The following is a 15275-nucleotide window of genomic DNA, read 5'->3' as shown; positions in this document are numbered from 1 at the left end:
GGCTTTTGGATTTATTTGCCTTTTTCCCCTGGGAGATTCTTCTTCAAATTCCCCAAGGCCAAGAGGCTACTCTTCTGTGACATCATTGAAAAGATTAGAAGAGTTCCAACCTTTACAAATCTTATTTTTTAGGAGCAATAAATGGCTTTCTCGACAAATGGGATGTGAAAGTTAAGAAATGGTTTAAAAACCTCAACATTAACCTTTCCAAGAATATCATTTCCAACCTTCCTAATTTCTTCTTTAAATCAGCACACACACACACACACACACACACACACACACACACACACACACACACCCTCTGAAGCTTCATATATTTAGAGCAAAAGCAGGGACTCCTTTCTTTCTCCTTATGCCCTCAAATAGCCCACTGCAGGTATTTAGGAGCTGCCAGGCTCCAGGGAGCTTGGGAGCTGTGCACCTTGATGCCTCTGGCACTGGGGCACCAGGCATGAGATCTGAAGTGCCCATCCGGAACAGTCTGGTGACTCACTGCAGGAGAACTGGAGTAGAGGGGAGGGTGAGGCTGGCTGTTTCCCCAGGACTGAAGCTCTTGGGTGGTGGCAGCACTCAGATGTTCCAGTGGTCACTGGGGAGACAGTGACTTTGACACCATGACCTGGCTGGATTCCTGGTCTTGACTCACTGGGATCAGGGTTCACATACTGACTAGGGTTCCTTGGAGGAGCCACTTCTTCTGATGTGGTTGCAATGTGTCTGCCCCTCCCTGAGAGCCACAAAATTGCAAGGTACCCAACATTCTGGATGATCTTCCCAGGCTAAATGACTTTTTCCTTTGAAGGGGAATCCATGGTTTTCCTAAGCCAAGCTGGATAGTACATGGAAGTCCGAAGATGTCAGATGGTCTGATTGACTTCTAATGAAGTGAAACTTCCCAGTAGGTTTCCAGGGCATTAGAGCTGCAGCTGGCTGAGGGGTAGCTGGGCCTTAGTCACTGACACTGTCATAGCAGATGCCACCAGTGGGCATCTGGCTATACATAGACCCACTGCCTGCTGAGTATTCTTCTGTCTGTTCTCTGTTCATCCTAGACAGGAATTCCCCACAGCTCAGATGTATTTAAGAAGGCACATTTTGTCCTGTTGCACGGAGATGTGTTGGGAGGTTACTCAAGGAAAGTTCAATAGTCAGAACTTTTCCTAGAGTCAAGGGATCCTGGGGTATATTGTGGAAGCTTTCTAACACCTGCTACTCTTAAGTCTTTCTCCTAAGAGATTTTTTTTGCTGTCTGAGACTATGTTCTGCTGGTCACCAGTTCTGGAAAACACATACTAGTCCTTCTGTAAGCACGCATGGATGCCCATCTACAAAGAGCAAATGAACCAGGCATGTCTGGGGAGACGGCTCAGTTTGTAAAGCTCTTGCGTTCCACACATGAGGACCCGAGTTTAAAATTTAGGACTCATTTAAAAGTGCTATGCATGGAGCTATGCACTTGTAATCACAGCACTGGGGAGACAGAGACAGGTGGGTCCCTGGATCTTGCTGGCCAGCTAGCCTAGCCTAATTGGTGAGCTCCAGGTCAATTTGAAGACTTCTCAAAGGTAGTAGACAGTGTTCTTGAGGGTGACACATAAGGTCATTCTCTGGCCTCTGCACACATATGCATGAACCCCTCTTTCCACCCCACACCCCGACCCCCTGTATATGCACATGAACATTTAAAAAATTAAACTAGTATGGGAAAGGCACCCACCACTATGTCTGGCCTATAAGGTAGAGTGACTGAATACCACCTTTGCCTTTTGAAGGCCAAAACTCATGGCCTTAGCCCTGGCCTCAGCATCTTTCCCTTTATTTGTCTTGGAGTCATTCCCATCCATGAAGCACTGTCTTGCCTCTCTTCTTCCTCTTGGGCTATGCCTTCTGCATCCTTGCTGATGTCATTCCACTCTCCATAAATCTGAGTTCGCTCTGCCATCACCTGGTCCACATTCCCTTCAAAGACCTGCTGGCCCCACCTCCCCTCTCTACAAAGACCTACCTGCCCTCACCTCCCTGCTCAACAGAGAGCCTCACCGGCTGTGGTTTCCGCATCCTATCCTGATGGAGGCCATGCTGGCTTGTGATTCTTTTTCTACCCACCAGAGCAATGATAGTTTATTGGTGTGTATTACTACTATTTCCACATCTTAAGAAGCTTTAGGCAACGTTGGAACTTTGAATGGGACATGGGCACACACATTTAGGAGACATTCTGGCTGTGGCCCTCTGCACCTGGCATTCTCCCTATTCTTGGTGAGAATGGGGGTCCTTGCCTTAGGCTCACTCACTGAGTGTGTTTTCCCTAGAGCCAGTCTGGCTCATGCACTTCCAGGGAACCCAGTAGGGCCAGTCTTAGGCATGGATCTAGGGATGTTACAAGGAATAAACTTGATAGGATTGTTAGTGGAGAAATGGGGGAGATGGGAGAGGTCCCTGTCCTTCCTTGGGATGGAACAGTCCCTATCTTAAGCAGGTCCCCTCTGTCCCTTTCCCCTCATTTCCTCCAGAGCACAATCCTTTCTCTTTTAGAGATCAGGTTTTTTTTTTTGTTCGTTTTGTTTTGTTTTCCTAGAACCTTCTTCCTCAAATAGCTACTGAGATATTCAGCACCAGCCTTGTTGTAGAGTAAATGAGCCAGGGATGGAGAGATAGCTCAGTGGTTAAGAGTACAAACTTTTCTTGCAGAGGACCAGAGTTCAGTTCTCAGCACCTGAAACAGACAGCTCACAACTGCCTATAATTCTAGCCCAGGGGTGTCGAATACCTCTGGCCTCCTTGGATGTTCTTGTCCATACCTACCCACAGACATGAGCTTAATTAAAAATAATAATACATATTAAAAGAGTAAATGAGTTGATGTAGTGTCCTCCCCAGCATCTGGCTGTGAGGTGGTCTAGAGAGGCCTGGTATGATCTGCGAGGGCGGAAGGTTCCTCTCCTTCTGAGCCTGTGTGTTGCCATTGCAATTCTGCTCCCCTGCGGCATCCCTGATTGGGTCCCAGCTCTCATGGTCTCCATCCACGGAAACCCAGCCCAATAACCCCTTTTGATCTCTCATGTGCCTGGCATATACTCCCTGCTTAGGACCCCTGCTAAGGTCCTCTCTCATGCTTTCAGGGTCTTCTCAACTGTCTCTATTTACCCAGACAACCTGCCCCTCCAGGTTCAACAAATGGCTTGCTTTTCCATCGAGATGCTCGTCTGTCCTGTGCACCCATGATTGCCCCTCCCTCAAGCTCCAGGTTCCAGACTTCCCTCATTGCTTTAGCCAAGAAATGCCCATAGGAATGGATACACATTTCTACAACCATTTGAATGTGAAAATAACATTGAGTTAGCACAGAAACACACAAGAGCACAAAGGCATTGGCTCTATTTTTTCTCTACAGAGCCTTGTGCACACAGTAGGTGTTTCATGTTAGTTTCAGAAGTTGCCATAACAACACTGTAGGCTACATGACTGAACAACAGAACTTTATTGTCACATATTTCCGAGGACTAGAAGCCTGGGCCACATTCCCTGTGGGGGCAGTGAGGCAGAATCCTTCTTTAACTCATCCAGAGTCTGGCGGCTCTTGGCAGTCCTTGTCTTGTGGCTGTGCAATTGCAGTCTCCACAGATGGAGAGTGTCTGTCCAATTTTCCCCCTTTTTATAAGGATGCTGTTGATCATGGAGTAGAGCCCATTCTTAACAACCCTATTTTAAGTTAATCCTGCCTTTAAGTAAGGTCAGATTTAAAGGTACTAATAGCCGCAAACACTCCAGCATATGTTTTTAATTGAGGAGTGACACAGTTCTTTAAATTGTGTGAGCAACTCAGATGAATTATCTTTTTGTTTTGTTACTTTTTGTTTCTTTGCTTTTCAGTCTCATGTAGCTGAGGCTGGCCTTGAACTCCTGATCTTCTTGCCTCTATCTCCCAAGGTCTGGGATTACAGGTGGGTGTCACTGGCCGTAGCTTTTTATTTATATGTTAAACATAATAATGTGGAAGAAGGAATGATGATTTCTTATCATCACAGACTGCATGTAGAAGAATCGGTAAATGTGGAATGCCCTATCCTGAGAGAGGTAACACAGTCACAAAAAGAGAAACATGGCAAGTACTCTCTCATATATGGATTTTAGACATAGATCTGGGGAGTGCCAGCCTACAATCCCATGGCCAGAGAGTCTGGGAAACAGAACCTTCATTTTGTGGCTGATGGAAGAAGAGGCACACTCCCATGGCTAAGCACTGAGCTGAACTCAAGAAAGCCAGTAACAGAGAGGGAGGACTGATGACCACAGGGATTAAGACTGGGCTGGTTTAACCCCCCAGAAACAGCTGACCTGACAAGGGTTAACTCTTGAATCCCAGGCTGATGCCTGGGAATCCAGCATGGGACTGATCAAGACCCCCTGACTGGGTGTGTCAGTGAAGAGGCCTAGGTAATCTATTGAGCCTTGGGAAGTAGATCAGTATTCATCCCAAGTATACACATGGACTTTGGACTCCCATCCAACAATGTGAGATGCACTCTCACCCTGAACTCTTGGGGAAGGGTCTAGGCTCTGCCCTGGATGAAATGACAGACTATGGACACCCCCATAGAGGGCCTCACCCTACCTGGGGAAATGAGGGGATATTGGGGAGGGGTTGGGGGGAGGGCACGGGAGGAGGGGAGGGAAATGGAGAGGGACCTGGAACTGACTTGTGAAGCAACCTTGTTTCTAATCTAAATTTAAACTTAAAAATAAAAAAAATGTGGAATGTCTACAAAGATGTCTAAGGTTTAGGAATAAAACTGATAGTAGATCATTACGAAATTAGCTACTGTCACCTGTTGTTTTCGAAGAACTCCGTAACTCTCCGAAGGTCTGTATCTATATTCTTGCCCAAATCTGTATGCCCTGTAATCCCGTGAGTAAACACACACACAGGGAGAGAGAGAAAAGGAGAGGGAAAGAAAGAAGGAGGAGAGGTGGGGGAGGCAGAGTGTGTATGTGGGAGCGAGGAGACCCTTATGAGCTATGACAGATGGATCACATTGAACCAGAAAGTGGCTGCATGATCTTGGATCTGGTTGGAGCTGGTTCTATGATCTTCATCATGATAGAGATCTTCATTATGTGCATATTAATAGATAACTAGGAGACACGCTACAATGAGAAGCTAACACACAGCAGGAAGGACCTTATGTGTCCTTCAGTGACCTTAATTACTCTATTTTGAGACTTTGAGAAGCTAAGTGAGGGGGACTGGCTGTGTGTGTTTAGGTGCAGAGTCCAGGACTCCTGGAGCCAGCATCGTGTCAGAGGAGGAAACCCCCATCGGCAGGTTTTATAGCCCCTTTCCTTTAAAAGCTTAGGTGAACAAGCCTGTTGGTTCTTGTCCTTGGAGAGCCTGTTTATACAACATCCTGGCTGTTGCCAGGTGAGCAGATGTGCTGCCATGAATCATCGGCTGCAGCTGGGGCTGGGCTGCCTCTGTGACAGTGTGCAGGGGCTGTCTCTGCCTCCCAGTGAAGAGGCCTGAGGTTCTGGTCCTGGGTCCTTCACCAACCTCTCCAATGCTCCTGCCGCAAGCCCTCTCAAGGGGACCCAGTTTCCTTTCCCAGAACACAAGAGAGTTCGCCCCTCTCCCAAATTTCTTCAGCTGTGAAACTCTGTATTAACACTGACACACTCCTACAAAACAGTGTCAGAGCACTGTCTCAAAAGAGGCGAGCAGTATTCCTAAGGTTGACACCTGAGGTCAACCTCTGACCTCTACATGCACACACACACACACACACACACAATGCATACCCACATGCATACCTGCCAACACATGAACACATATATGTACACACATGCAATCCTCCCCATGTTTATTGAATGTCTGTGCTGGGTGTTGAGATACAGCAGTGAGAAGAAGAGGAGAGGAGAGGAGAGGAGAGGAGAGGAGAGGAGAGGAGAGGAGGGGAGGGGAGGGGAGGGGAGGAGATGAGATGAGAGGAGAGAAGAGGAGAGAGAAGAATAATACAGCCCCTGCCTTAGTGGAGTTTGTTGTGTTGTCAGATCGTGCATTTAAGAGGGGAAAACTTAGGCCCTCCTCACTAGCCTCACTCATCCATCCACCAGTGAATCCCTTGGGGCATCTTCTAGAGTTTTAGACTGGGTTACTTTTTGTGGCTTCTCATCCTTTTCCAGCCCAGGGAAAACAGCTGTAGCTCGAGCCTGAGGTAAATTCTGAGCTGTGAGTGCTCATGGGAAATCACGGATGGCAATCTCTTCCTGTTTGTTACTGTGTGCACCTGCTCTTAATACGTTTTATGTGGGGTCGTGGAATGCCAACTTTGTGAATCGTCTCTGCTTCCTTCTGTGGCCGGAACTTTCTTTTCATCTCGACACTTAAAAGGCTGTAATTTTCAAGAAGATTTTGCCTGGCATTGTTTTAGAGCCAACATATTCATAATAGGTCTGATACATACATATTTTTCAAAAGATTTTATTTTTTATTTTTAAGGGGTGTGTGTTTGTGTGTGTGTGTTCATGTGGCTGCAGGTGCTCGTCTCTCCATATTTAGACATGTTTTTGTTTTCTACGTCTATTTTACTGTCTCTGTGTGTGTGTGTGTGTGTGCGCGCGCGCGTGCGCGTGCACACACGCGTGATGACACATGTGTAGCGGTCAGAAGACAAGTTGCAGGAGCCAGTCATTTCCGTCTGCCATGCCGACTCCAGGGACGGAACTTGGCATTTCAGATTAGGTAGCATTTTCCCCAGCTGAGCCATCTTGCCAGCCTCCATATATAATTTAAAACTTGTTTTTTTTTTAAAGATATAAAGAAGCATTCTAAAGCTTTGAAAAACTTTTAACTATTGAGAGTTGGAAACTTATACCAAAGGAAACTGAGGTGGAATAAGCTCCTAGTCTTTGACTCAGTCACAGTAGCCCCCAACCCATGGCCAATCCACCTCGACATCCTGTCCACTTCCTTCACCTGCACATATAAACAAATACGTCATAAATGTTTTAGTATGCTTCTCTCAAAGGTAAACACTACCTTTTAGTATTACCACAATAATTTTCATCATGTCTGAAAGTAATATTCATTTAGGGATATTTTAAGAGAAGAAAAGAAATGACCTTTAAATATTTGCAAACATGTTAGTTTTACATTTTTCTGTGTTCTCTAGCATTTGACCTCAAGCATGTTGGTACTTTCTAAACATGATGTCTTGGGACTTCTCATGGTTTCATGTTGTGGCTGAAGCTCTGGGCTGCTGTCTGTCCCTTGTACTGAGTGGGACAAAGGGCTTTTCCTTCAGCTGGGCTGTATTTGCATATTCAGGGTGATTCCCCAGAGCCTCTGCTAGCTTCTAAAACTTCTATTCATTCAGTAAATATTTGCTGAGAGTCACAGTGTGCCCATGACTGCTGGCTGCTGCAGTTAGGGTGGAAAAGAAGACAGATGAGGCCTTCGTGTCTTGGGACTGGTCGCTGCCGGGGAGCAGGCCTCTGATCCTAAGGACACCCACAGTCACCCAGGCACGGCTGTGGTCATGCAGAGAATGGGCATGAGGACTCAGGCATGGCTGTGGTGGGGCGGAGAATGAGCTGAGGAGCCTAGCTTCTGAAGGGCTAAGGAAGTCACCCTGGTTAAGGGACATCCCTAGCAGTGTGGCAGAGGGAAGATTGGCGCGAGGCAAAAGGAGTTGGCAGAAGATGGGGCGAGAGGGAGCATCATGGCGGGTGGAGGTGAGGAGCGGAAGTGGAGAGGAGCCCCTACCTCTGACCTTCCTCTTCCAAACGGTTCTGGCACTCGAGGACTGGGCTCCCGGCTTCCCTTCCCCTTTAAATGCTGGAATTCCACATAGCCACATGAGGTCCAATTCCCTGCTTTTTTTTTTTTTTTTTTTTTTTTTGCTGGCTCAGAGGTGGTGTAGTTGGAGGCGTTCACATTTGGAAAGACAGAGACAGGAACCTGAGTGTTCACCCCAGATGAAACAATAACATTTACACAGTAGGATTGTTAGGACGAATGGAAATAAAAATTTCCTTTAGTGTAATAAAAATCACTGTGTAGCAAATGTTTTCTTCCTTCTCTTTCTTCATGAATGCCTTTCCAGACTTTCCCTGCATGTTCCAGCGTCTTCCCCTAAGGAACACCATGCCACCAGCCCTGCTTTTCAGCGGAGTCCTGTGACCACAACCTTTTCTGGAAGTCTTTTATTTAGATGAAATTTTAATAATTTTTACTTTTAGTTTTCTTTGGAAAATTGAGATAAAGGGGCCCAAGGAGATGGCTTAATGGCTAAGAATGTGTTCTGCTCTTGCAGAGGACCTGAGTTCAGTTCCCAGCATCCATATTGGGTGGTTCACAACTACTTGCAATTCCAGCTTCAGGGGATCTGACACCCTCTTTTGGGTTCTGTGGACACCTGTGCTCACATGTACATGTACATGTACCCCTACACAGATACACGCATATACAGATAACTAAAAATAAGTCTTTAAAACTAATAATTTATTTTTTGATGCTTTCATACAATGTATTTGTATCATATTCACCCTTTCCCCAACTCCTCCCCTACCCACCCTTACTTCTTTATCTACTGAACTTCATGTCCTCCTTTATTAAAAATAAGTCCAGTCCAGTTTGTGCTGTCCAAATATTCTTGGGCGTGGGGCTGTGTCCTGGAGTGTGGTCAGCCTACCAGGGGTCACACCCTTAAAGAAAACGGACTCTCAGCAGTTATCAAATGCCAGTAGCTCCAGCTAGGGGTGGAACTTTGTGTCCACCCCCAAAATAAATCTTTTAAAAAGTTTACATAAAAATGATTCAGCAACAACAACAACAGGCCATCGTGCAAAAGGATGCGGAGGAAAAGATGACATTCTGTTCCCACAGAGGAGATTGTCACCAAAGGTTTAGATTGTGTCATTTTAGAAATTTTCTTTCTTGATTTTTTGGTTTTGTTTTTGCTTTTTGAGACAGGGTTTCTCTGCGGAGTCTTGGCTGTCCTAGAACTCGATCTGTAGACCAGGCTGACCTTGAACTCACAGAGATCTATCTCCCAAGTGCTGGGGTTAAAGGTGTGTTCCACTACACTCGCATAGAAATTTTCCACACACATTCTTAAAACAAAAACCGGAGTGTAAACATTTTTTCACTGAATGTATCTTAGGTATGTTTTAGTGCACATAAATCCTTCTCTTTGTTGGGATAGTATCTCACTCTGTAACCCAAACAGGCCTGAACTCATTATGCAACCACAATTAGTCTCAAACTTAGGGCAATCCCCCTGCCTGAGACTCTTCAGCACTGCAATTGTAGGGCTGACCCCCTGGCATTGTCCTCATCTGCCAGGGGGCGGGATTCCCTCTGGGCACCTTGCTGTGTTAGGTGTCTCATCAGAGCCCTTTGTCATCAGCAGCCTGTTTTTCAGGAACTGGGTGGGGTCCAGGGCTGGGAGAACAGCTTGTGTTTCCTGGTCTGTGGGGAGTTTCATTGGAGCTTTTCCTTTTCCTAATTAGGAGCCTAGCAAATTGGGGCTATCTGAATGCCAGCGTGTCACTCCACCAGGGACCATTTAGCAGCCCTTTTGTCACTGAAACTGACAAATTTCAAGGGTAGTAGCAGCACCCACGGGATCCGGGTGCTTGGGACACATATTCAGGCTGTTACCAAGATCCTCACATCACACCACTTCCCAAGTTTGTACAGAATAGTAAAAAGCATCGGGTGTGTTTTTTCCCTTCTTTAATAGTTCCTATGGTCAAAGTATTCACAAATAATGCAGAGAACAAAGGAAAAAAAAGTCTCCCTTTTGTTCTCCAGCATCTCTAACTCATTTCACTGTTCCCTTCTCAGAAGTGATTAACAATTTGTCATGAATCTTTCTGGGTTTTATTTTTTTATTTTACAAACTTTGAATGTTCTCAGTAATAATTATTTTGTGACAATAAATAATTTAAAATGCAAGTTACAGTTTGTATTTCAAAAAGTTTTCTGAAAACCTGGGAAAAGTCTACAAAAAGGTAACTGAAAACATTGGTATAGAATCCAGTGTGGTGGTACACACTTAATCCCAGCACTTGGGAGGCAGAGGCAGGTGGATCTCAGTGAGTTCAGCCTGGTCTACCTAGTGAGTTCCAGTTCAGCCAAGGATATGTAGTGAGACTCTGTCCCCAAAACAGGAAAGAAAGAGAACAGTTGGTGATGGAGGGGAGTAGCCTGTGGTGTAGACTAAATCCTGGTCAGCTCCTGGGACAGCTTCGAAGAAGCAGCTTGTCTATGAAGTCTCAGCCTGGGTCTTGTTTTCTTCTTCTCTTTTTTCTTTTAAAAGTTACTTCTTTAAAAAATATTCTTTGTTGCCTTTTTTTATTCTTTGTGTCCCCCACCCTCTGTGTGCGTGTGCGTGTGTGTGTGTGTGTGTGTGTGTGTGTGTGTGTATGTGTGTGCTGGCGCCTGTGTGCCAGCTAGTGAACCACAGTGCCCATGTGGAGGTCAGAAAACAACTTGTGTAGGTGTTAGTTCTCTCCTTCCACCATGTAGAACCCGAAGATGGAACTCAGGTCATTGAGCTTGGTGGTAAGAACTTTATTGGTTGAACCATTTCACCAGCCTTTGTCCCCTCTCTCTCTCCTGTTTTTTCTTTCTTTTCCTTGCCTTTATCCCCTTCATATTTGAGGAGATCCCTACTCTGTCTCCCCACGTCTAACAGACCTTCACTATGAGGGGCTGTCTTAGCACCCACAGGATTGGCTTAGATGTGAATGTGCGATCACACACAAGCTATTTAGCACCTTTGAACTTCAATGCCCTCAGCTATGAAGTAGACAGGAAAAAACTCCGTGATGGTGAGTGCCTGTGAACACTAAACATTTGAAGGAATTTTCTTGGTGGTCAGAAAACACTTTGTTTTTTTTTTTTTTTTTCTTTTCCTGCTTCCTGAAGCCTTCATCCTACAAAGTTGTGCTAGATTAGGACGTGGTCCTTTTGATTGCAGCATTTTGATGATTCAGGGTTTAACTGCAGGGTTAAAGACCAGCTAAGTAGAGTGAGGAGATGCTTCGGGCCTGGAGTCACACCACCTCTGCCTGGCTTTCCAGAAATATTTCATAAGAGGTCATTCCCATCTCTTTCCCTCAGAGCTTGGCTGCAGGGTCAGCTGCCCTCATAGAACAGTTTCTCTACCAGATGACAGTCAACCTCAGCTTCCACATTTTAGGCCCTGAGGTTGTTCAGGCAGTTAAAGTCATCGGAGGGACTGGTGTAAGGCAGAAATCAGTGTCTCCTCAGTGCAGGGTTTCATGACATAACTCCTCTGGCATCTTTGTGAGAATTAGAAATTGATGTCCCCTTGGGAAAATGGGGTATGAAGGTTCTTACCAATGAGGACAGTGGACCAGGACTTGATAGAAGTGGGCAGTCAGCTGGGCGGTGGTGGCACACCTCTTTCATCCCAGCACTCGGGAGGCAGAGGCAGTTTAAGGACAGCCTGGTTTACAAAGCTACACAGAGAAAAAAGTGGGCAGTCATGCTTTTTTCCAGGGTGCAGGCAGCCCCAGCCTATGCCAGGAACAGCGTGACCAGCAGATGCCAACCCGGCCTTCTGCCCCTAGCTTCTTCTGCTGCCCAGGTACCCAGGGCCAGGTGCAGCCTGCTTAATCACACATGGGTGTCCAGTAAGATTGTTGTGTTCATGAGACTTACACTCTTTTTCTCATTTCCTGCCTTCTCCTAGCCTCCAGAACTAAGCAATGGAGAACCTACCAGGAAGCTTCCTCAGGGTGTTGTCTACGGTGTGGTGCGAAGATCGGATCCCAACCAGCAGAAGGAAATGGTTGTATATGGCTGGTCCACGAATCAGCTGAAAGAAGAGATGAACTACATCAAAGATGTGAGTCACTCATGGATGTTTTGTCTTTCTGTTCTCTGAAGCAGAGAGGTGGGTGGGGTCGGAAGCGTGAATAGGAGTGTTAAGTAGGCATTTTGAAAGTCTTACTTGGGATGGAAATGTTTCTCCATTTCTTTGTGGTGATGCTATAGGGGCAGGTGTAACTCTTCACCAAGCTTCTCTTGGGTGGCTGTTACTTACTGGTAGACCCAGGGCGCTGTTGGGTGTGGTGTGGAGATCTTGAGTGGTTTTGCATAGGTTACCAGACACACATAATGTCTGTGTTTGGGCAACTGCATGAATGTGGGTGTTGCTGGCTACTCATAAAAGAACCACCAACTCAGAAGGAGATGTGTCTTCCCTGGAGATGAGTCTGGAGCAGATCACAGCTAAACTCTGAGTCTGGTTTTCTTTCTCCTCAAGCTTGTCTCTTCTATACATATGGCAGTGTTTGGAGAAAGAAAACAGGGCACCCATTTCTGCAAAGTTGCCCTGACCCCAGTAGGTTTCCCCTTACATGGCATCTTGGCCAGGGATGGTCACATACCCCATCCCACACCAATCACTGACAGGGGTCATAGGCAGACTTGGCAAGTTCACACCAATTATTTGGGTGGAAATAAATTTTGGGAAGTCAACTACAATATACAAGGCACAGTCTACGTGAACCAATGCAATTTCTTTGTATTTCATATATTGCCTCCTGTCTTTTAAGCTGAAATAGTTTGGGAGAAGTATACGAAGAAGAAAACAATTGACCATCTTGCACCATTCAATCTCTTCTGTGGTTAACATTTTGGATCATTATCTTCAAATATTTTGATGGCTGCCTGTCTGTCTCTTTTTGTGATACCCAGTGTCCCCTCCTTCCACACTAGTCTGAGTGATGTTGCCAAACTCAAACCAGACTAGTTATAAGACAGAAGAAATGGTGTGTATGGGCTCCAGACACAGACCCACAGCTCAGTGCTGGAGGAAGCGAATGTAACAGGCTGGAGAAGTCCCCTGGCCTGTGAGCTCATTGGTTCTGCTTCCATATCAAACCTAGGTTCCTCTTAGTGCGGCCTTTTGTCCTCTAGGCCTCAGTTTATTCATCTATAGGTGGGCTCTCATCCCTGAGGTCAAAGCCTCCAGTTTTGTGAGGCTCATTTGACTTGGGACAGATGATGTACAAAGCCACATTGTCTTAGCTATTGTATGAATTGTTGGGGTTTTTTTTATAACAAACACATGGGTTGGGAGATGGTGCAATTCATAAATTGCCTATTGCATAAGCATGAAGATCCAAGGGTTCAGATCCCAATATCCATGTAAAAACTGTGTGGTTTCTGGCATCTATAACTCTTGCATTGGTGGGGTAGACAAGATGATGCTTGGAGCTCACTGGCCAGCCACTGTAGCTGAATAGATGAGCTCCAAGTTCAGTGAGAGACCCTACCTCAAAAAATAAGGTGGAAAATGATCAAGAAATATACCTAATGTTAACTTCTGACCTACACACACACACACACCCTTACACATACATGCATCACCCACAAGAACAGGTACATACACCACACACACATACTCACATGCATATGGGCACATGAGCACACACACACACATACACACATACACACATACATACATACATACATACATACATACATACATACATACAATGTTTTACAACCACCAGTCTTGAACACCCAGGTATCTGAGCTCCAAAAGATAGTCTTTTTAATCATTCAGAATATTTAATTCCAGACTGTTTTTTATATAACTTATTTTTATTTTATATGCTTTGGTGTTTTGCGTGCATTTATGTCTGTGGGAGGGTGTCAGAAGCCCTGGAACTGGAGTTACAGACAGGTGTGAGCTTCGATGTAAGTACTGAGATTTGAACCTAGGTCCTCTGGAAGAACAGTCAGTGCTCTTAACTGCTGAGCCATCTCTCCAGCCCTCAGATTGTGGGGGGGGGGGGTTTCTGTTTTTGATTTTTTTTAACAATTGCAGACTTTCTCAAGAAACTATTTAGACTGTCTTCATTTACATGCTCCATATCAGTTGGGATTGCTGTAGAAGTTTTAGAGGCAAACCTTCTATGTAGAACTGAGACTCCCAAATTGCCCAAGACAAATACAATACAGCAGGTTCGGGCTAATCCTCAGATATAAATGACATGCGCTGAAATCACAGAACTGGTTCTGACCCAAAATTCCCACCCTCCACTGTGATCTGCAATACAGAGTTAATTTCTAGGTGCACCTTCAATGGCCGGTGTCAGATCCAGCCTGCTCATTCCTCAGTGTGTTTATGAGTTTGTTGCCCTTGCTCCCTGATGGGAGGCGCCCTGGCCTTGTTGGCTTCCTACACTCTTCAGTGGGAGCAACACCCATCTCGAGAGTCTGGTGACAGCACAAGAGCCACCTAGGGTGATAGAGTTATTTACTCCCTAGAATGAAGTGTCATGCTTTGAGACTCATTTCCCAGTCGTTTGTGGTCACTGAGAAGAAAGTGGGTAATTAGAACTCATGTGGGTAGGGACTGGAGAGATGGCTTAGGGGTTAAGAGTTCCTACTACTGAGGACCCAAGTTTGATTCCCAGCACCTTACCCATTTCAGGCAGCTCACAAGTATCTGTAACAGCAGTTCTAAGAGACCTACATCTTCTTCTGGCTTCTCCTGGCACTCATGAAAACACACACACACACACACACACACACACACACACACACACACACACACACACATACACACTTTAAAAAAATAAATCTTAAAAAAAATTAACCTCATCTGGGGAATGCTTGAGGTCTTGCCTCCTGTCTTAGAACTCTCCACCAACATCCATTCTAAAAGAAAATGTAACTCAGTGTTAGCATTCTTGCTTAGCATGCTCAAGGCCTTGAGTTCAAATCCCTAGTACAAGAAAGAGAAAACAAAAGTTCCAAAGCAAAATAAGGAGTTTCTTACACAAGTATACCTTCAGTATCAAGTCTTCCAGTACCGTTCTTAAACATTTGCACTCAAACCAGACTGCTTCCATTCATTTGTAAGCTAGACAGCCTGGAGTGTGCCTAGAGGGAGCCATCTCCAGACTTCTTGATCTGTTGGGGAACTCTCAAGAACTTTACCAAGCATCTATGGAGACCAGAAGATGGGGAAACAGGGTTGTGCATGAGCTTCCCACTTAACAATTTCCTGATAGTCACCCTAGTCCAGACTTCCGCAGTGTTTGTGTGGGTGAGGAGTTGGGGACCACTTTCCTCTCTGTTACTCCCCGTGTGTGTTCTGTTGCTTCGGAACGTTTTCATTCTCATAGCTATGTGTTTACAGTCGATTAGGTAAAATCTCCCTGCTTGTAAAAACATGTGATTGGAAGGGGTAAACTTTGTTCAAACGGTGTTTGAGGGTGAA

At 45.5% G+C, this 15275-nt stretch overlaps 1 protein-coding gene across 3 annotated transcripts in view; it reads left to right on the top strand.

The window, feature by feature from the left end:
- LOC101829808 (myocardial zonula adherens protein) overlaps nt 1–15275 on the top strand; it is an 88321-nt gene that overhangs the window by 18861 nt on the left and 54185 nt on the right. For all 3 annotated transcript variants that reach the window (XM_040740315.1, XM_005075460.4, XM_013117456.3), the window contains exon 3: nt 11727–11882. In XM_040740315.1, coding sequence (XP_040596249.1) covers nt 11727–11882 — 156 coding nt within the window. The remainder of the gene's footprint in view (nt 1–11726; nt 11883–15275) is intronic.

Source organism: Mesocricetus auratus, unplaced genomic scaffold, assembly GCF_017639785.1.
Source record: "Mesocricetus auratus isolate SY011 unplaced genomic scaffold, BCM_Maur_2.0 Super-Scaffold_100691, whole genome shotgun sequence".
In the NCBI taxonomy this organism is placed as follows: Eukaryota; Metazoa; Chordata; class Mammalia; order Rodentia; family Cricetidae; genus Mesocricetus; species Mesocricetus auratus.
The sequence above is the reverse complement of the archived record's forward strand: the minus strand, read 5'-3'. Positions and strand labels throughout refer to the sequence as shown.